The sequence below is a fragment of the Danio aesculapii genome, chromosome 13, assembly GCF_903798145.1.
Source record: "Danio aesculapii chromosome 13, fDanAes4.1, whole genome shotgun sequence".
Taxonomy (NCBI): Eukaryota; Metazoa; Chordata; class Actinopteri; order Cypriniformes; family Danionidae; genus Danio; species Danio aesculapii.
Window position 1 is genome coordinate 38,031,549 of NC_079447.1, and position 23,124 is coordinate 38,054,672.

General features: G+C 35.9%; 1 protein-coding gene across 1 annotated transcript in view; it reads left to right on the top strand.

Moving 5' to 3' along the window:
• kcnma1a (potassium large conductance calcium-activated channel, subfamily M, alpha member 1a) overlaps positions 1-23,124 on the top strand; it is a 379,548-nt gene that overhangs the window by 193,698 nt on the left and 162,726 nt on the right. The window contains 1 exon segment of the mRNA XM_056471109.1: positions 862-923. Coding sequence (XP_056327084.1) covers positions 862-923 — 62 coding nt within the window.

The following is a 23,124-nucleotide window of genomic DNA, read 5'->3' on the forward strand; positions in this document are numbered from 1 at the left end:
ATATAACTGCGCTTGTATCTCTTTTGTGTAACCGTGCTTTACCAGACTTGAAACTGGGCACTCTGGATCACTAGTACAATACTGTACAAACTTGCAAACCAAACTGACCACAATAAAGATTTTGTCTATATGAAAAAAACATAAGTGAGGCTAACATATTTGATTACAATCACAGACACTGTTCACCTTTTGTAGCATTTAATTGGTTTGGTGCAAAGAACTGCACAAAAATAATCCTTTATTTATTATTTATATCTCTCTGTTAATATTAATAGTATTATAAAAGAAAAAGAAAACCGCATCATACTGTGCCTTAGCATTCATTTTACCTTGAAACTGCAGTCAGATGTATGTTTAAGTACACTTTTGCACTTCAACTTCAGCCTGTGTTGATTTGATATGCACACACCCAAAGCCTATTGTCTTGGGTTCAATGATAACAGGTGAATATGAATGATGTTCAGTCATTTTTAAAATACATCTCGCTTCGCTCAGACGTTCCTCTCAATGTCTCTCAAAAGTTAATCTCACATGCTTTCAGTTCCTTCCTTTTTCTGAGATCTCTAACTGGAGCTGTCTCTATGCCTAGTGAGTTTTCAAAGGGATGTCTAAATATTTATATGTGCTCACAATTTCCCTAAAGAATGTTTAGGTTGACGGCACTCTATGTTTGTAGATATATGGTGAAAGGATCATTATGTGTCATTCATATGTGTTTTATGGGTGGAAACGAGTTGTGCTCATCTCTGAACAGCTCCAGGATTAAAATGTTCTCTGTAAGTGGCACTGTCCTCAGCGGACCTTCACTAATGATATCCTTTCCCTGTTCTCTCTTCTCTTTCTCTCTCTCTCCCCCTCCAGGTGGTGTTGGTCTTTGCACTCAGCATCGGAGCTCTGGGAATATACTTCATAGATTCTTCGGAGTGAGTACTATTCTGATTAACACCTCTTTCCTGAATTATTTATTGTTGTACAGTATGAGTCCAAGGACGTTAACACATTTATTAAATGATGAGAGCTTATAAATAAGTGATTGCACTAATGCAGATTCAACTCATTGTGCAGAAAGCCACTGTTCATGAATGGGACCCAAATAGTATGAACTGTTATGGCTCGTTTCCACTGACTGGTACGGTACGTTTCGGGTCGGTACGGGTCACCTTTATCAGGTTTGCGTTTCCACTACCAAGGGTACCCTTTTGGTGGGCGTGGTGTATGACAGAAAGTTTTAGTCGACATCATTTTTGCTCGAGGAAATGTCTACTGTAAAGCTGTGCAGGTCATTCACATATCATATGAGAAGCATTTCTCACAAAACAGATGCTTTACACACATAAATACTTGTGTAGAAATGTTTATTACTAACTTTTCTATGAACATGAGTTGATTATAACTGCAGATCAATGACAGTGTGAAATAGCCTACTGTAACGTCTGTAATTATATTAAATAAATAAATGAACATATATAAACACATACAGACCCTTACAGTCTCCGATATGTTACCAACTGCAGAAGAACTACACACAGCAGACATTTTGCCCGTATTTAGGTTCAAAAACAGCACAAAATATAGCCTACAGTCAGCGAAAACCTCTCATCTGTGTCTGTAATCTTCAGCAGCTCATGTAGCCTCTGTTAGATAGTAATTCCATCATTCCCAGTTCATATTAGTCCAAAAGGTGAAGATAATAGTTATACATGGCATTTTGTTCATGTTTGCTGAAAAATAATGTGCTCCTTTTTTTCTGGCTCCACCTTTGCTTTTTCGCGCTTTACTCTCGCGTGTGTCAGTGTGTGACAGGATCGGGTTTCAAAAGCACATCAATAATCAAGCGCAGGTTATTATCATCAGCTCAAGAAGTTTGTTATTTCAGATATAGACGCGCGGCGAACGCAAGGGAGAAAGCGAAACCGCTCGCACTTCAGACTGCCTCGTAAAAAACCTACAAGGCACAGGGTAAATTTGCTCTACTCCATGCCTTTGTGGCTGTTCATCAAGACGACGACAAGGTTGGCTTGAGCCGGGATCGACCATGGCTTATTATTATATGTATTTATAATTCCGCTATAATCTCTCGCTGTGTATTTCAAACATGGCGGGTTTTTTGTTTTCATTCTGGCTTGTTGCGTAAGCGAATGACGTATCTCTGTAAACCAATAGCGTTCAGCTGCGCGTCTAGCTCCACCTTTTAGTACCCTTTCTCGTGTTTGGTACCCTTTCAAAAGGGTGCCGAAAAAGTGATGTGAAACGGTTTGGTTAAGTAAGCCTTTTGACAGTGGAAACGGCCATAAAAGCGTACCAAACCGAACCGTACCATATTGTACCACTCAGTGGAAACGGGCCAATAGTGAAAATTAGGGTCACAAATCAACAATTGCCAATTTGAAAATATGTTTATATAAATATTGCATTTATTGATTTTTGTTCATCATTGAATATTCGAGAAAATTATTATAAATGTATGAACAGCTTGTAATGAAGCATCTATTCTCTGCTGATAGTGTGTCAAGCAAAGAAAAAGGGTGAATTCAACTTGTAGTCTTGCATAACCAAGTTTGTAGTCTCAAAAATAGTAGAAGTACTAGCAATACGTGGCTTTCTACAGTTTAATCAATGGCCCCTGGTGTCGCTAATAACTAGGGTTTCTGAATTCTACATAACTTCTTTTAATAGGATAGTTCCACCAAAAATGGTTTTTTTTTTCTGTTGAACACAAAAGAATGATGGATGTTGGTAGCCATTGAGCCCTATTATACACCCAGAACAGAAGGCGCAAGGCATGTATGCTGCGAATTGTTGCATTTTCATGTTTTGCCCCACGTTGTTTAATTAGCAAATCCATTTGCACCACTTTGTGGACTTGTGTACTGGTCTAAAAAGGTGGTGGGTTAGGGCGAAATGTTGGTGTGTTGCTAGTTTAAGGAACTGAAATGGGCAGTGCCATTGACCACTAAAAGTTGGTCTAAAGATATTGCAGAGCGTGATAGTTATGCACCTATTGCTTATATACCATTGCTTAATACTCACAGGATGAACAGCAATAAAGGATTGAAATGTTACAAAAATGATTATTTCCTACATAAATAAAAAACCACTACCTCCATGCCTCCGCCACCTCTGGGTTTTTTTCAGTTTATTCATGACAATTTGCATTTGTATAAGGTCATTATTATTAGCAGTATTATTTATTATACACATATTTATGTTTGTTTTAATAAAAACAAGTTTAGACTTGTCCTGTTGTGTTTTGGACCATATAGGGCATAATAATAGGACGTCTGTTTGCATATAACTCAGTTTTTTAACCCACTTCGTTATTTTTGGTCATTCATTCATTTGCTGGAAATTAGAACTGAATTTATAGTTTGAAACAAATATTTGCTCTTAACAAACAAAATTAAAATATGTAGTCTAATGGATGTCTTCAGTAGAGTGAGTTTTTCCCATTTTTATTTTCCCATTCTTAAAAGAGCAAAAGTGGATTTGGATATGCCCTTAATGTTTTTGCACCATGCACTTTAGACTTTGTGCTTAGATCGTTAAAATAGAGCCCATTTGTCTCTAACAGGAGTGGACTTCATGGGTTGCTAACCTTCTTTTTAATAAAGATTTTAAAACTTGAGGGTGTGTAAATGGTATATTGAAAGAGCCTCTATTATACATGAAATAGGGTCATATTTTGATTATAAGAGTCTACAACAACAGTATAATATGCATGCAAGGTCAAAAAACACTTTCATGGTCTTATAATCTGCATTTATGTTTACCTAATTATCCCAGCGACTCCCATATCGTTCAGAGATTCATTTGCATATTTAACTTCACTAAGAGCTGTGTTGTTACACACTACATGGAAGGGCATTTTCAAAAACCCAAAATATGGGCTCTTTAATAAACAAACTAAAATTAACTAAATGTTTTTTACAGTTTTAAGTTAATTGAACATAAAATATTTAACCCCTCCCCACATAAAAATTCCTAACACTCAATCATTTTCGTGTTTCAGCTAATTTTTAAATAAGTAGTTAGGGCAAGCAGCAAACATATTTTATTTGAGTGCACAATTGGTAAATGAGATAAATAAAATCTAATAGCCAGATTGAACAGTTGAGTTTGATAAATACTGCAAATACTGGTAAATACTGCAATTCATTTGAAAACTGATGCTCCTGCAGGTTAAGAGTTTTGTGTAGTTCATAAAACTCCAATAGTTTATCACTAGGAGTACAAGGCAAAGATGGTAGCAGGGCACTCAGCAGTTTTAGGATGCTATTTTCCTATAAAAGTAATGATATGATATTAATCAACCCTACATTCATTGGAATTGTTAAAGGGTACCATTATATAATTCAGGGTTTTGTTCTATGTCTTTTGTAATGTTGGACTTTAAAGCCTCAGTGTGGCCAAGCAGGGCCAGTTTCCATGGCTACATAAGCAGAGCATCTCTGCCGCCCACCCTTCTCCACAGTGCTCCATAGAGAAAGGTGTGCTGTTAGCAAGGTATCATAGTTTGCCAGATGAACTTTGCTGACAGTATTTACATATGTGCTGACCAGTCCATGCATACATTTGATATCAGAGGTTGTGAGATAGGGCTGGCTAATTGATTTAAGAGTCAGATTTTATTGGATTAGGATTTACAAGCTGTCAAGTTTGTTTGTTTTAATTCTTGATTCAATTGTCAGTTTAGTTCAGTGCATGTAGATTTAAAGGGGAACTTTTCTGCCCCTTTTTATAAGATGTAAAATAACTCTCCGATGTCCCTAAAGTGTGTATGTTAAGTTTCAGATCAAAATACCCCATGCATAATGTTTTATAACTCTTTGAAATGACCTCTATTATGCTTGAATCCTAATTGTGCCATTTTGGTGACTGTCGCTTTAAATTCAAATGAGATTGTGCTCCCAGTGTTCTTTTCAAAAGAGGGCGGGGCTACAATTGCCTATGTGTCAGCATAGTGGCAGATTCAAAAACAAGCCTAACGTCTTATGCCAATGAGGGAGAGATCATCACTAATGGGCTGGGTTTTTCGCCTCAGATGACATGCCACAAAGGGAAAATGTCAATCAAAGTGTTTCTGCAGACTTTAAGTGTGATTATTAAAAAAATACATTTATATATTTTTACCATTAGAAGCTGACTATTGTCATACAACTGTGTTAAACCCCTTATAAAAGGGGTTTAACGTAATACGTCCTTGATTGGTCTTTGAAAAGGTGATGATTGTGTATTTGCCACATAAAGGCGACTCAGTTTCTTGTAAGGCAAGGCAAGTTTATTTATATAGCACATTTTATACACAATGTTAATTCAAAGTGCTTTACATAACCAGAAATAAAAGAAACAAGTGTAAGAAAATAAAACCAACAAAGAATAAAAATGACTAAAACGGATAAAAACGGATTTAAATGTGTTAAAACAGGTTATAAAGGAATGTAAAAGAAAAGAAAGACATAATAGTGTGATCTGTCGAATGAGTTCATTCAGTAAAGATGCAGCTAAACAGATGCACCTATGGTGAAAAAAATCTACTTTTCAAGCTGTTTGGACAGACATATGTGCATGTATGGTGTATAGACCGTCATATTGGGGTGATATAAACACACCCAGTCCTTTTTTTTCATTTTGACATAAAAACAGTGGCCCAATTGGAGCGGTTTTCAAACCGACCGCAACTTTATGTAGGAGTGCGGTCCCCCCGCCCGCCGAATTGATTGACAGCTGCGCATATTAACATGTCCCGGTAGTCACGTGTATAATCATCACAGCACATCTGAACATATCTGGAAGCTGATTCCAGCAGCGGGGTTGTAGTAGCTGAAGGTGGATTCATCCAGCTTTGACAGAACCCTTGGAATTTGTAATTTACTTGATCCTAAAGATCCGAGTGATCTGTTAGGTTTGTATACAGTGAGCATATCTGTGTTTTAGGTCCTAGGCCATTTAGAGATTTATTGACAAGTAGTAAAACTTTAAAATCTATTCTGAATGTAACTGGGAGCCAGTGTAAAGACCTGAGGACAGATGTGATGTGCTCTAATTTTCTGCTTCTAGTCAGAATCAGGGCAGCTGGATGGTTCTGGATGAGCTGCAACTGTCTGACTGGCTTTTTGGAAAGGCCAGTGAGGAGTCCATTACAGTAATCCACCCTGCTGCTGATAAAATCTTGAACAAGTCTTCACTGGAAACAAAGCATCTAATTCTTGCAATGTTTTGTGTTTGTACATTATTTTAATGACTCAACAAAAACACTCAGCTCTTTCCTTTCATTTATGTTACTATTATTATTATTATTATTATTTGTATTATTATTATTATTACCATTATATATATTTTTAAAATTTATATAAGCATTACTGCACTACACAAATACGTTTACAGAAAAACTTCATAGAATATTCTCTGTCATTTGTCAATATGACATATCGCCTACTGTGATTCCCATGACCTGCTCTCACACCAGGAGCTGCATCCCAGACTTAGAAAACAACTGGAATAAAGCATATAAACAAATTTATTCAAAAACAATCCAGCCCTTTTTTATAATACATGAAACGGAATTGATGTGCATGCAGCAGTGAGAGTGATGTCAGAGACTGCTGTGTTGGCACAGCACGGCATATAAACACCAACATGTGCAGTTTAAATAGAAGCAAAGTGCTGAAATAAGCATGTGGTCTTGCATATACAGTGTTACATACAGCCTGCATGTGCCTAGACTGACTGCAATGGTTTTCTGAAGCAAAGCTTGGCATGATGGGAGATTTTAATCCGTATAATGCTCGGATAAGGATGGTAAAGGAAGAGGAGGAGGGGTGAGCCACTGTGTTTACGCATCATTCAGAAAAAAAAAAAAAAAAACGGATCTGGCTCGTCTTTTACAATACATGTTTTCATATTGCAGCTTAGAGTCAGCAGCTTCCTCATTTGAGTGCATATGTGTGGCAGATGACAAACAGATTTACATGAGGTGAACCCAGTATTTTCTGCAGGATTCTGTTTTAACTTGAATTCCCTAAACGTTTGTCAGTGTTCATAATTTGGTTGGTGCATATTGTTCACTAAACAATACTAAAACATATTAATTTAAAATAATTATTTTAATTAAAATGTATATGCTACTTTAACATCTCTTTATCAAAGGATTGGTTTACAATACTTACAAAGCATTTTAAATTATACAAACTTCCAAGTTGTTGGCGTGAGCCTTTGTCACACCTGTACATTAACATTAGAATCCTTGTCGTGTTTGATTCATATTATACACATTGCTAGTTTTGGGGTTAAGCCCCTTTGGTATTTAAATCTGCCTAATTCTTTATGGCTTGACAAACCACCTATAGGATACACTCCTGCCTTTCTTATGCATCAAGCACTTTGTTTAAAACACTTCTATGTTTTAAATAAGATACATACTCTATACTGTTTTTGTTTATTGCTGAGTATATTAGATTTGCTGTTAATTTTTATTGCATAACTTCTATTTCTCTATAATCTGGATTCTCATTGTTATTATTATTTTTATCATTGTTTTTATTATTTTAAGGTCACAAGAGGTTGTGTATAGGGATGCAACGATTATAGATTTAGGTTGTACGATTATAGTCTGAGGAATAATCATGGTTTCACGGTTATCATGATTATTATGATACATACATATTAATATATATTGTAACTATAACTGGACAAAATAAAAAGCAATACCATTATTATTTGTAATAATGGTTTCCAGACCTCCTATATGAGAGTAGGGATGCACGAAGCCATTTTTGCAGAACCAATTTGATGCAATATTACAACTTCTGAGTATCATGTACTGATACAGATAGCAATTCAATAGCAGTGTAGTTTTTATTATAATATAATTTATATGCTTCTGATAATCTGAGATATAGAAAACCAATTAATGTGTGGGTCTGTGCATGCATGCGTGTTTCTCAGTATCAGTCAGACAAATAATTGACTTTCAAATGTTTCAAATGTTTACTAGATGCTCTTGTATAATAAACATCAAACGGAACCTAAAATGTAAATGATCCTCAAATGTAAATGTTCAGATTCAACTTTTTAATTCTACTTTAGACACTTTTGAATTCTATTAGTGTAAGTTTTAGGTTTATACTAGCTCTGTATTTAATTTTACTTGAACTCAGAATCGAGTCCTTCCAAAAATGCTGAGCCCCACACACTTTAACTGTCGAAGCTTTTAAAAAACACTAAGCATTTTCAAAAATGAGATGTTTCTATTCACAACAACTCCAGTAAAAAAGTGCCTTTGTATTTCTTAATTTTACTTTTAATTCTTGCCAAAGGCACCCCAAAATAATAGCTTAAAATATTCAAATGATAAGCAGCGCAAATCATCACAAACAAACAAACAAACAAGTGGACAGATCAACACATTTATAAATAAGATAGCTTAGATAGTTCAACACAAGACACTACTGCGTACCAGTGAGTGAATGAAGTGCTTGAAACATCATTGGAGACGCATCACGCTGCTCTCCAGTATTTTCTGCCACTTCTAAAACTTAAAGAAAGGGAAGATATAAATCCATTGCGGATCTGTGCTGCATATTGTTGAGCCTTTCCTTTTCAATTACTTTGCATATGAGGAGCAGTTAAGACTTTCCAGTGTTGCAATGTCACAGACACAGAGTAAAATATAACATGATTTATAAATGGCAATGAACTTTCGCAAGTAAAAAAAAGTCCTTTAATGCTTAACTAAATGCAATTCTCCTATGAAATAGAAACAAATCATCTTGGAGGGTGTTTTGTTGTGCTGACCGTCATACCGAATCTGGCTGAAATGTTCATCTGTACTTCACATTAATCTGTTGAATGGCTTCTGAACATTTGGAATATAGTGTATGATAACTTTCTAGGGCCTTATAATGGGTTTTGTTGGGCTTGTAAATTTCCATATCCTTAAATGAGAGCCACTAGTCTATACTTTTTGTGTAATTAAGTGGTTCTTCAGGCCTACAAACTGACTGCGAGTCCAGTGCTGTCATATCAGATCTATTGTCTATGTCTTCAGTCATAGGATTTTTACAGACAAGCGATGTTCTGAATTCACTAGCGTTGCTGTGTGGGTGGTTTACAGATAACAGATCCTAACCAAGTGAACAGGATCTGTTATTGGACTGGACTTGCTGTCAGATTGGGCATCACTTTAAATCATTTCCATTGAAAAGCTGAACAGTGCTTGGCATGAATCATAGCCACATAGACAGTGCTCTGTACTTAAAATCCTGACATACAGTGTTGTGACACCTCAAATAGTACATTGGTTGTACTATTTAAGCAGTGAGTGACAGAGGATTTTACCTGTAAGTTCCTGGCATATAGATCAAGAGTCTTCAGCCATTAATAGTACTGTTAATACTTTTTAAAATTTGGTTTTAATGTCAATATTTGTTCCATTGCTGTTTACTGATAAAAAAAAAAAAAAACTTTATTGTGTTCAGAATTTTGGAAAAGTATTGTAAATGTACAGATTTAAATAACACTTTTAAATTTGTTGGACCCTTTTTACAAGACTTTTATGACGTGTTTAACGGTCATCAGCATCTTAACTCCATGACAAAGTTATAATAGTTTTGGATTTTTCATTAGTTTTAGTTTTTATTTCGTTTTGACTTTTTGTTTTCAAATTCAGTTAGTTTTAGTTAGTTATTAGAGGTAGACTTTTTTTTTACCTAGTTTTATTAGTTTTATTATTTTTTTTTATTTTGAAATTGCTTAGATTTAGTGTAGTTTCTATTAGTTTCAAAATTAGTGTTAGTGTTGTTGTTGTTGCTTTGTAGATAAGGATATTTGTTAGGTGCAATATTCAAAATAATCAGAATAAATATTGTATAATAAAACTCAACCAATGATAGGCTACATTTTTTTGACACAAGAACACTACCATCGACCACTACCATCAACCCATCCTCAAATTTAAGTACAACAGCCCACAAGATAGCAGCCTTAAATAAAATATGTGCGCAAGGCTGTTTCTGATGTTGGATACACAGTAGTAGGGAAGTTCGGATCTTTAACGTGAACCTTTTGTGACAATCTTCCTATGTTTGGACTCAACATATCAAAAATGTGTAGTCAGCAATCATAATTTCAGTCAGTTAAAACATCACCATGATCTGAAAAGTTTCACCCAACTGAAGCATGATTTGCTTATTTAAATTCCATTCAGACTTTCTGTTATAAAACAAACGTACGTTTAGCCAGATCCTCTTATTTAAGCCCTCGGTTTACCCGTGCTGCAGTTATTCAAGATTAGTTCAGTCACAGCAGGCTGTCATGAACGGTTTGTGTTCGATTCACCATTTGCTGAATTACGCATGTGCAGTATTATCAGTTCAGATCTCAGTATACTGTTCTAATAACTAAATAACTCAGTATATTTTGGTTTATTTCGAGTCAGAGGAGGGGTATTAGGCATGTTAAAAAGTTGTACTTTTAATACTTTTAAGTGACTGCTCGGGTCGCATTTAATGTTGTCCCATACGGCTGTCATGTCCACTCATTGTTTTTGTTGCGGGAGCAACAGCAAGGATGACTGGAGGAGGCCTGGCTTGATCTGGCCAATGGCATCAGGACAGACTCTGAGGTGCCGTATGGGTCACACACCTGGCGTAAAACTGGCAGCGCACAGCAAACAGATTTACTTCTAGGCTCACAGTATGAATTAAATACATTTACAAACATGAACACGAAGAATGTTTTTACTATAATTATAGTTAAGTTTCTGTTAGTTTTGTATATGCACAGTACAGTTTCAGTTGATTCGTGAAAGTTTTAAATATTTAGATTTTTTTTTAAATGTGTGAACATTGATATTTCTTTCATCTATGTATTATATCATCTTTATATCAAATGACAAAAAAATGAATTATCACTTGTGCGAGGCAATTGAAATACAGAGTGTATGGGGGCGGGACAGTAAATTTGGAGTTGTTCTCTCTTCTGGCTGCTGTTATCAGTCTCACAATTTTTTTTCCTTTTGGTGAAAGTCTTGTTAACACCATCGTGGAGTTTTTCTTTTATTATTATTATTGTCCCTCTTCCCCTCAGCCTGCACTCACATTGCATTTTTTACCTTCCGAGCCTGAGCACTTAAGTCATCAATGATGCGATTGAGAAAGGTGCTCTCGCTTTGTACTATGGAGATTGCTTTAGTTATATTGTTTTGTATTATTTTAAGTTGTATGATATGCATTGACACACAGTCAAATAATTTGTGAAACAGATCCACCACTTTTGACGCTCAATAATGTTCATGAAAGTCATGGTGCTGCACGTATTCAGAGGTTTGCTGCAGGTGCATCTGATGTGCAGTAGAAAGTTTGTGTCTTTGATAAACTGACAGTTTGCGGTCATTGAAAAGTAAATATGATTAATAAATCCATATGAAATAGTCTGTGAAATGTGACAGTATGTCTTCAGTTTTGCGCTGAGGCGTACTTTGCACTCACACTACAAGCGTACTCCACCAAAGCCCAACCGAACAGTGCTCTGGCACACCTCTTCCAACCAGGCCAGGGCTGGCTAACTGAACTGCGCCTGGGCTCAATTCAGACCACTCACACCGAACCGGGAAATGGGGATCAAACATGCCTCGGCACAGTTCAGATATCCTAATGTGAGTACACCCTGAGACAGTTCATAGATTCCCTCAACTTCAATATTTTCATACATTGATCCCCATTGAACACCTCTAGTATTGACTAAATTTGTTGGTATGTATGTGAGTGTTTTGTTAAGGGTATGCGTCTTTCCCACCCGGTTCAGTTCCAGATCAGGTTGTGACAGCATGTCGGTGCTGTGATGTGCTCGTAGTGGTCTACACCACGTTTGGTTCTAGAGTTACTGCCTGAAGTCCTGGCAGCTGAAACCTTCACTGCTGCTGTCCTCACCCAGCAGAAATGTGTGCAACCGACACGCTGGTTCTCACCCTCTGAGCTCCACATTTGACCTGCCATACTATGTGACTTGAGCGTTAATGGACTTGATAATGGGTCATCCGCTGACTCATTTACGCTGCTAATTATCGCAACTGTTCAAGAATGTCTAGAGCAAACCACATGTCTTTCCTAGATTTGGCCTCTCGCACATGTAAGCAGGGAACAGCAGCAACAGCATCTTTCAAACACTCGTCCGTTAAAAAATGTGGGACATTTTGAGTGATTCTGAGCTGATGGTTGCTCCCTAAGGTAACTCAAAATTTGATGATGGGTGAAAACAGTGATTGCAGACAGAAGTAGGAGTGGGGAGGTCTTTTTTTTTTCCCCCATCGCCTCAGTGCACACATTGAGCTTTCAGGGGGGCACTTCACTCAACACTGTGGATGCACAGCTCTCCCTAGTGGACAAGAGCTACCCTTCCCTGAGCTTCTCTGGATAATCCCTCTTTTGTGTAAGGAGTCACTTTTCAGCACACCTTTTCTTTTGATTCGAAGTTGAGAAGAAGCATAAAAAAGACTTGTCATTGGAGATGGAGTGTTTTATTGCATGACTGTGATGAAAGAAGCAACATGAAACTTTCTGTGAACCTACTTTACAGCACAATGTCTGTGCATGTCACTCTCAAATTATAATTGCCTTGTTATTAGAGTTTGCTGTGGCAAGCTTTTATCATGTTCCTTAATAGGGAGTTCAGACTGCATGATTTTAGCCTCTTTTTTTTTTTCCCCCACCAACAGGTTTTGATAAATCGCAGACGAATGCCTGAAATCACAAATCGATTCTGATTGAAAATAGCATTGGCGATTGCCTACAGCCAATGAGAGAGCAGCATCCACTAGTGTGGGCATATGCAGGCCAGCAGGAAGTTGGGGGAGAAGTTAAAAGGGCTTGTTTTCAGTTTATTTGGACCCAAGAAATGGATGAAAAAATAGTGTAGATTTGGCAGGAACACTCGTGTCTATTTAACGTGTCATCTGTGCAATACCACAACCGGGTCGAAAAGAAAAAAGTTAAAGATAAATTCCCTTCAAAGCCAGATGAGCAATAACATGTTCTACTCCATTAAAGGCTTCTTTCTCATTATGTAGTTAATAACAAAAGAGATACTATGTGACATCGCGTTGTTTCTTCTTCCATATGTTTGGTTGTGAGACATAGTTTGGACAAAGTTATTGGTGGTTCTTCTTATTTTAAAGTCATGCAATGTGAAACCCCTTTTATCACCGATCCATCTCGCAGTGTAAACACAGCATGTATGAAACGTTACCCCAGATAGTCATGCAGTGTGAAAACATTTGTAACACGACTACTTTGAAAATTGTGCAGTCTGAACTCGGCATAAGCCTCAGACAAGAATCATACCTTGAATTATGTGTCTTACTATACAGTTTCCTAAGAGGAGTTTACATTCAACACACATTTGACAGTAAGGAATTTAATATTTTTGATATACACGTGTTATTGAAAGGAAACATTAACATGTTTTCAACCATATCTTATTCAAAATATTTGTGGTCTCAGTCTCCAAACCAATGACCAGCAATGGGAGAAGATTCCATTAGTGAATGTGCTGGTCATCATGTGTGTGTGTTGATTGCAGGAAAATTAGAGATTATCTTCAAACAGAGCATCGTTTCTCTCTAGGTTTTTTCCTTCACTTTCATCAATTGGTGAAGGTTTGTTCCTCGCTGTTGATACTGGCTTGTTAATTTTTACCATAAACATCAATGTTTATATACATTGATGTTTATGGTGAAGATTAAAATCACCGTTTAATGGAACTTGATGCTGATGAATGTTGTAGCAATTACATTGTACCAATGTAAAAGGTGGCAACAAACAATCATCAAAATTATAAAACTCACAGCACTTCTGTGTTATTTCATTGTTTGTAACTAACTGTAAAAGTGTATAAACTGAATCTCTCTCAATCAATTTTTGAAGGATTATCAAACATGCAAATCATCATAATTTATTATCATTCATATTGCGCGGGTTTGAATTGAGATCATGATCTTTTAATGTTTAATTGTGCAGCTTTACACTGAACGCATCAATGCAGGCTAAACAAACAGTGACAGACATTTAATTAACAACCTAAGAAAGCATTTAGGTAGATCCCACCACAACTTTTTCCGTTTTTTTGCAATTGTTATAAACGTTGGATTAACTTACAAGTTCAAAAAAGTTGGGTTGTGATCCATGATCCGTTACACCACTAGTAAATACACTACAGTTATGATATCATTGACACATTATATTGTTATGATAACATGATATCGTTGCCTTCAGTGATTTCCTGAAGATAAATACCAAAAAAATAACACAACTGGAATAACTACAGCAGTCAACATCAACGATCTCATATGAAGTACGAGATCTTTTGATGATGTCTGCAGGTTTTGTAGTGCTATCCCAATCTTAGGGGTAAAATTGTTTCAGGGGCCAAGGGGAAGGGGTAGGGGTAAAAAAAAATTGGAATTGGAATTGGGCCTAAAAGACTAAAATGACTCTTTGACAAATCTTGATTAATACGGATCCTGAACATTCTGGCAACAGTCTTTTAACCATCCAGAACTTAATAGCAATGTCTTACAGTATCAACCCCAAAACCAACTAGCAAGCCTTCATCTAGTTATGTCTTGACAACCACTCCGATCATCTTAGCAACAACCTTAACCCTGTGCCTGTTCAACACCTTATCCTGGAACACCAAATCAACCATCTAGCAATTGCTTATCAATCACACAAAATACCCTGTCAACTCCTCTCAGCATCCTAGCAACAGCTTACAGCTTATCAACCACTATACCTGTCAACATTGGGATACCCCTCCTCACCCCCCCTCTAAAAAATCCCTAAATTTACTAAATATGTTCTGGAGCTGTTTCATTGTAAATAAACAATCAGTAATATGTGTTATTATTATTATTATTATTATTATTATTATTATTATTATTATTTACAAAAAGAAAAAGTAAATAGTATACATTAGCAGCAAATAAATTAGCAAACAGTTCAGCTTATTAAAATTAATAGCTATTATAAATAAATAGAATCAAGTTATCAAATCTCATTAATCTCATTTTCTTCACTGTATAACTTACACATTCTCATTAAAGAGCAACGAATGAATCTCTTTTATTTAGATTTTTAGTTTGATTACATTAAATAACAGGTGTCACTTTAATAATGCAAACATCTAAAGTTAAAATGAAACTTTTTATGCTCATTTAGGCCGAAAAACACAAAGATCAACATCTTTAGATGTTATTATAATTTATTATGTGTATATGTCTGTTCAAACACGCACCCAGAACCCAGACTTCAAATCACGTGTACAGAATCCGTTTGGGAAACAGCATCCATTTGTAAGGTAATGAAAAGAAAGGGAATCCCGCCGGAATCCAAAGTGTTTTCAAGTCTAAATAAAATGAAAGCACAGAACAGATTCACATTTAAGAGCAAGGGAGTCCCCTGGTGGTTCGGTGGTATGGGTTGCGTATAGGATAGGCTCTTTAATGTTTATTGTCACCCTTCAGAGAAACAATGAAAATACAGGAGAAATACGGGAAAACACCTTTACAGGATGATAACGAGATAGAACTGTAAAATCTGGGCGATTCCCCAGAAAAACGTTAGGGTTGACAGGTATGTCAACCACCCATTACACTTTAGCAACACCCTGTAATCCACTCAGAACATATTAGCAGCAACGTATCTTGTCAACCATTTAAAACTTCCTAGCAATGAGCTAAGCATGACAAAAACGCAGAACCGCTTATATAGTTTCCTTTCTCTCACCGGAAACACCCTAGCAACGATCTAACAATGGCTGGAAACATCCTTAGCAACATCCTTATGCTATTAGCAACATCAACTGCTTAGAACATTCAAGCAACAGCCTGCACTGTACCAGCCACCCAGACCACCATATAGCAACCATAGCCAATCAGGCACTCAGAATCATACACTTTTCCCATACACCACATATTAGTGCTGTGTTATAGTTTTGTTACAGAACTTCTTAACATTGCAGTTTCTTTGTCAGATTTTAATGGGAGCAGTCTGCAGTCTGTTTTCCCTCTAGACCACAATGTCTTATTTTAGGGTCTGAACAATGAAGCAAGAAATATGTAGGGCAAGAACAGGGGAAGCTCTCCTTCAAGGGATGCCTTTATTTTGTGTCCCACTTATGACATTTTTGGGTGATCAGCGCTCTAGTGCTGTTACATATGCAATGGCAGAGCCTACAAATACTGAATCTTCAACCCAGGCACTGATAAAGGATTACAGACATATAGCTTAATGAATTATGAATGCAGCAAGGTCAGAAAAAGATGACTTGCTTCGTAAGTCGGTTAGTTGAATAGACGCGTCTATATTCAGCATTTAGGCTGAGCTGTATTAACCTGGAAATGCTTTTGGACAGTATGCTGTGAAAGGGCAGGGAAATACATGGCTGTTCACCGAGAAGCCACGGAAATAAACATCCTGGCACTGCATTGCAGGGATGAATAATCCGCCCCGTTTAATTCTAGTGCAGCGTCCCTACGCTTTGAAAATCTCCCACACACCAGAAGCAGAGAGATAGAGAGAGAGGAGGAGAAGAGATCCATTGGCAGGTCATGGTTTCCAAGACTGTGATACATGCCTGTGTCTGATATCTAATATCAGGCTTTCATATCATATACACCTCTAAGGCATTATAGCAGCTGATGAAATATTAACTCATTTTAATAATGGCTTTCCGTTCATAATGACTTAGTTTATCTAAATATATGCACATAAAAAACCTTACTAAAATGTCTCACTGGCAAGTAAGCCTGATTTGTATTATATGATGTTGTGGTGGTATTAGAAAAAAGTATAGGTTAGTTTTAGGTGTATATGCATATTGTGATTTATATGTACTTTAGATTTGGCAGAGACTGGAACTGGAATAATTGTACAATCATTTATGGTGGAATGACTTGAAATATCAGCACCGGCCATTTTCTTGCCAGTTAGCTAGTGTCATTAATTTTAGAAATGTCTGAAAATACCCTTTAGGTAGATACGTAATTGTTCAAGGGTCCTTATTATCTAAACAATTGAATCTTATTAATGTCTAAGGCCCTAATAATGACGTCCCTAAATTTTATAGTAACCTCTTTTTAACCTTATCCACTCTTTCTGCATATTATATGATAAGAGGGGATTTCAGTTGTACAGTTATATCCAGTTAGAGATTTCAATTGTAAAGTTACAGGATCCAGTTAGAAATCGTGCATCTGGCCTTGATCTATCCCACAGACAGACTAGAAAAACCCTAGGTTATTTTTTAAAGGACTTAAACCTTGCTGAAGTATGGAGGCAGCTACACCCTAAAGATATCCAATATTCTTGCTTTTCTAAAACACACCAGTCTTACTCTAGAATTAGTTATATTCTTATTTCTGCTACACTTATGCTATATATTGCTGATTGTTCATACGATTCTGTAGTAGTTACAGACCATGCCCCTATATCACTTACCTACTGTATATTGATCCTAAAGTCCTCCAAAATGGAGATTTCATTCCAAATGGCTCTTAGATGACTAATTTAATAAACAAATTATACAACAGATAGACATGTATTATGTTTTTAACACAACATAAACCTCAGCAAGTATCAGATGGGAAGCTTTTAAAGCTTTCATTAGAGGTGTTATTATAAGTGTCGCAAGTAGTAAATCAAAAAGCTATAAAAAAGAATTGACAGATCTAGATACTAAAATTAAACTTATAGATAAAACTTATCAAGCAAAAATGACCGAAGCATTAATCAGCAACTACTAAATTTTAAAACGCAGCAAAAAAGCAGCAGCTAGTCTAATGATGTTAAGACAAAATTTTAAAATATATTCCTCCGAATATGCAGATAATAGAACACAAATACAATTTCTAAACAGTTTGTCTATACCTATTATCTCTGAAGAGACAAAAAGATCAATAGACATCGACATAACAGAAGAAGAAATAATAGAAGCCATTGACAGTTTAACAGCAGGACGAACACCAGGACCAGATGGCCTTAATGTGGAGTTTTACAAAAAAAAAAAAAAAAAAAAAAAACTCACCAGGAATGTCTGAAAATGCAATGTGGTTTAGTTTTGGAACTGATTTAAATTTATTGTTTTAATGACTGATTCAACAGTCAACCTGTTTACTACTACCACCACCACTACTACCACCAGTGTTGGGTAAATTACTTAAAACTAATAGATTAAATAGATTACAAATTACTGACTACTAAAAAATTGTAATCTGATTACATTACTAGTTAGCTAATGTATAATCAGATTACTAATTATTTTACTTTGAAGGTACTTTTAGAACATACACTGAAAAACATTACAATTGATTACAGCAACTTGACATATTCAAAAGACAAGGGATAGTTTGCCCAAAACGTAAACTTGTCTTATCATTCACTTGTTCCAAACCTTTTTTTTTTTTTTTTTGCACAAGAGATCTGGATACCTGTAACCATTGACAATCATAGTATGCAAAAGCAGTGTTTGAGTGTTCTGTCTAAGGTAATTAGTCTACCGAAATGTGTATATTCCATACAAAGCATGAAGCTAATTGGTCCGTTCTTGTCACTTGACTTGCGTTTTCATCTAGTGCAGCTGGAAAATGCTCAATATGTGCTTTCATTGGAAATAACAAACTTGCACGAGCAAAAGATGCGATATGTGAAAGGCCCCATAAGCAGTTATGCTTCTCATCACATTCAGAAGATGTCCCAATTATGCACAAAAGTTCAATTTAGTTGGAAGTTGGAGTTGGACTGCCACGTTTTTTTGGGCACTGGTGTCCTGCTTGGTGATGAGTTTTGTCATAGAATGCTTTCTATTCAAATGATTAAACAAGTTGCTGGTTGAGTTAAAAGCAGTCAAATGTTCTTTAGAGACTGGACATAGACTGCATTTCACAGCAATATTTTTGTTTTTATGCTCAGTGGAATCAAAGTAATGTCTGTAATTTGGAAGCGCATGCTTATTAACGGACGATGCAACAGACAACGTTATTTAAAAGAAGCTTTTTTTTCTTCTAAAAACTATATTTGTAACGTAAGTAATGCAATGACTTTATTAACTGTAATCAAATTACACAAATATAAAATGTAATTCGTTACATTACTGCATTCCTCAAAAATGTAATTAGAAAGCAGTAATGCGTTACTGTGGAACTCGTTTAACCCAATTCTGACAACTACTACTACTACTACTACTACTACTACTACTACTACTACTAATAATAATAATAATAATAATAATAATAATAATAATAATAAAATAATAGTAATAATTTAAAACTGAAAAAACAAGCAAACAAAATTACATTAATTAATATTGCTATATTTTCCTATATTTAGGCATTGATTTTCAGATTTGACAAATTTAAATAGAATGAAAATGAAATTGTTTGTTATTAGACTATAATATAGTTCTTAAACAATTTTCTGAGCAATGTCTCCCTGCAGTGGAACAATACTGAATGATTCTTCGTATTCTTTCTGCCTAAAAGGCCACAGAATCATTGTCATTTATTTACATAGGGATGGACGTTTACACAGTCCTGACTCTGCAGCTTTTTGCAATACTAGGGTCTTATCACTGAAGGGAGAGCCTTGATGGGGTCTGTGTTTTCCAGATGTAATCACACAGAGTTCTCACAGAGGGCAGGGAAGCTGTTTAAATCGCTCAGGCCAGCGTGACTTCTTTTTGAGGGGGCTTAATCAATAAATAGATAAGAAATGCTGCCCAATTCGCATGCCTCTCTTTATCTCACTCTTCATTTTAGTGTGAATTGAGTTCTGCATGTGGGAGGCAGGTTTTGCTTCATGTGTATATTTGTATTTGCTTGAACCGGATGGAAATTCTCAAAAATAATTCAGTGTGCTGCTTTGAAGATTATCCAGTCCGCTGTGCATTTCTCCGTCTCGAAGAGAAGGATTGTTTGAACGCTTTATGCCATGACTATCGCTGCAAATATCAAGCACAGCTCCTAAATACATTTTTAGTCTCTCATGTTCCCTGCTTAGAGCAATCACTTCCTTCTGTTTTCATTAAGAGGAAGAAAACACAGGGGCTTTGCTTTGTGTGTTTTCCACTCTTAGAAACACATGCAGAGAGCGCCTCAGGGAGGAATTAAAACAGCAAGCCTATTTTTAGACCTCCGACTGAGGTTTTAGCTGTCCAGTGCCCTTGCAGGTGCTAAATCACTCTTATTTTAGAAATGGTGCCTTGGCCTAAATCAGTCAGTGTTGTATTAACCTAGACCTTTTGTGTGTTGTTCCATCGCCCTCCAGGCTCTGGTACCAGTTTCTGATTCAGACAGCTCATCCTGTAACTACAACACTTTTTTTTTTGCACCATCACTTTTATTTCTGTACTGTTTAAGCAGAGTGCTAGTGTGCACTGTAAGTGATTAATACTGCGAATTGGAAGATTTGACCCATAGGTGCATGGGACAGCAGTCACCGTTCATTTGTGTGTCCTTTCTGAATGAGTGCTATAGTGCTGCATCTTTAAAAAAGAAGATGAAGAATCATAGCTAGCCTGAAATAACCCACTGCGTGTGTCCTGCAGGGTGACTTAGCTCTATGCACACTGACATTGCTGTACGTCCTCGGCAGGTGCTTCTTTAGGGACTGAGGCCACCTAGTGTTAGTTAGAAGCGCAGGAGCACCTGAATGATGTGTATCTCATTATTAGTTCATCTCAGAGCAGCTCGAGATCAAAACAACTTCATTTCCTAAATTTTGAGGTCACTGCTTGGTTAGTAGTAAAGTTTTCCTACGTATTTAACATTTAAACATATATCATGCTGAGCATCTGGTGTCAGATGTATAAAATTAGCAAAGAAACCTTCCTAAGTGGGTGTACACCGGAATAACTTTTAATACATTTATTTACGATGGCTCTTGTGATTTTTAAAGTAGTTCAATCAAGTCAATATTTAAGTTAAACATGTTTACTTAGAGTTTACATTCTCATCAAGTTTTTTTTTTTTTTTAAATCATTATAGAATATTTCTGCGGGAAGTGGTGTATGCACATCTATTTAAAGAGTTTGTTCAACCAAAAATGACAATTTTGTTATTGTTTACTCACTCTCTTGTCTTTCAACACCTCTTTGTTCAACTTCGGATTAAAAAGACATTTTAGATTAAATCAGAGAGCTCCCCCATCCTCCATAAGAATCAATGGTCCTGGCTCATTCAACATCCTTGAAATAGACATACACCTTTAGTGATTAATGCGTTTATTCTCCTAAGTGTCAGTATAGGGCGAACGTTAACAAAGCACTGTGTATACCCCACATGCATGACTTTCTGAAACAAAGCTCCTTTAAAAGTATACATCAGCAGTGCGACTGAGTGCGTCATACACAGCGTACTCATGAATGTGCGCCCTATACTGACACTGAGGAGAAGAAACTGTTGAATAAAGTTGTCATTTTTGTTTCATGTGCACACAAAACGATTCTCTTAGCTTCATAATATTCCGATTGAACCACTGAAGGCATATGACCTGTTTTTCAGGATGTTCATTTGTATTTTCTGGGTTTCTCTCAGATTTAATCTATAACATCTTAATTTATATACAGTTGAAGTCAGAATTATTAGCCCCCCTGAATTATTAGCCCCTCTGTTTATTTGTTTCCCCAATTTTTATTTAACGGAGAGAAGATTTTTTTTCAACACATTTCTAAACATAATAGTTTTAATAACTCATTTCTAATAACTGATTTATTTTATCTTTGCCATGATGACAGTAAATTATATTTTACTAGTTATTTTTTTAAGACACTTCTATACAGCTTAAAGTGACATTTAAAGACTTAACTAGGTTCATTAGGTTAACTAGGCAGGTTAGGGTAATTAGACTATTGAAAAAAATATAGTTTAAAGGGGGCTAATAATTTTGACCTTAAAATGGTTTAAAAATTTTTTTAAATTGCTTTTATTCCAACCGAAATAAAACAATTAGGACTTTCTCTAGAAGAAAAAAATATATCAGACGTACTGTGAAAATTTCCTTGCTCTGTTACACATAATTTGGGAAATATAAAAAAATAATTCTGATTTCAACTGTATCTTAACCTGCCCATCCTTGCCAGTGGAGCCATAGACATATATAGTAATTCCTATGAATGGAACAGTGCTATCCTCTCTAAGCCACATGTCACATATTGTTTTTGTAGCCTAGTTGGAGCTAGCCAAAAGCTAACTGCAAGGCAAAATGATCTAATATAGAACTAACACGAACTTCAACTGGCAGTGATGTGATGATATTTGTGAAACATATAGCTTAACACAGGCAATTTTACCTGTTCTTTGGACATGGATTCCTAATGAACTAAACCGGTTCTGTCAAGTTAGTCAACAAATACAATTAAGTTAAAATGCCACAACAGTTCTACAATACTGTTAAAAGGCGGTTGTGCTTATTAATTACAAGGGGGAGGCGTGAGAGAAACTAGCATATATAAAGCAACACTATAGTGTTGCTTTAAATTGCAGCTTCACTTTCCAGATTTTAATGGCTCTGTAAGATGGTGAGCCATTCTAAAGTGACTGAAAGACTCCAGCAGCAGTTTGTCCAGAACATGGCCTTTCAGACAGCTAGAGATGTAATGATGCAGAACTCATGATTCAGTTTAGTTCAATTTGATTTAATTCACAATTTTGATTTTACAGTTCAATTTTAGCAAAATGAGACTAAAGACATTATGCAGTAAATGAAACATTGTCCTTTTATTTATTTATTTATTTTTTTATGAATTTCTGTTTTTAAATGTAACAAAACAAAATTTAAAAACAAGCCTCAAATAAAATAAGGTACAAGATAAGGCTGTTTTTTCGAACACTACATTCATTTGTATTGTTAGGAGGCAAGATCAGGGGTGCCCAAACTTTTTCGTTTGAAGAGCTAAAAACCAAATATTATTAAGAGCCATGGGTCGAAGGTAAATATACCAAACTATATTATATTGAAGTTGCCAAGGGTAATTTCCTAATTTATTGAATAATATTTCCAAATAAATATAAAACATTACTTTAAATTGTAACTTATTGCAATACAAACATAAACAATCAGATTTATTACACAGTGG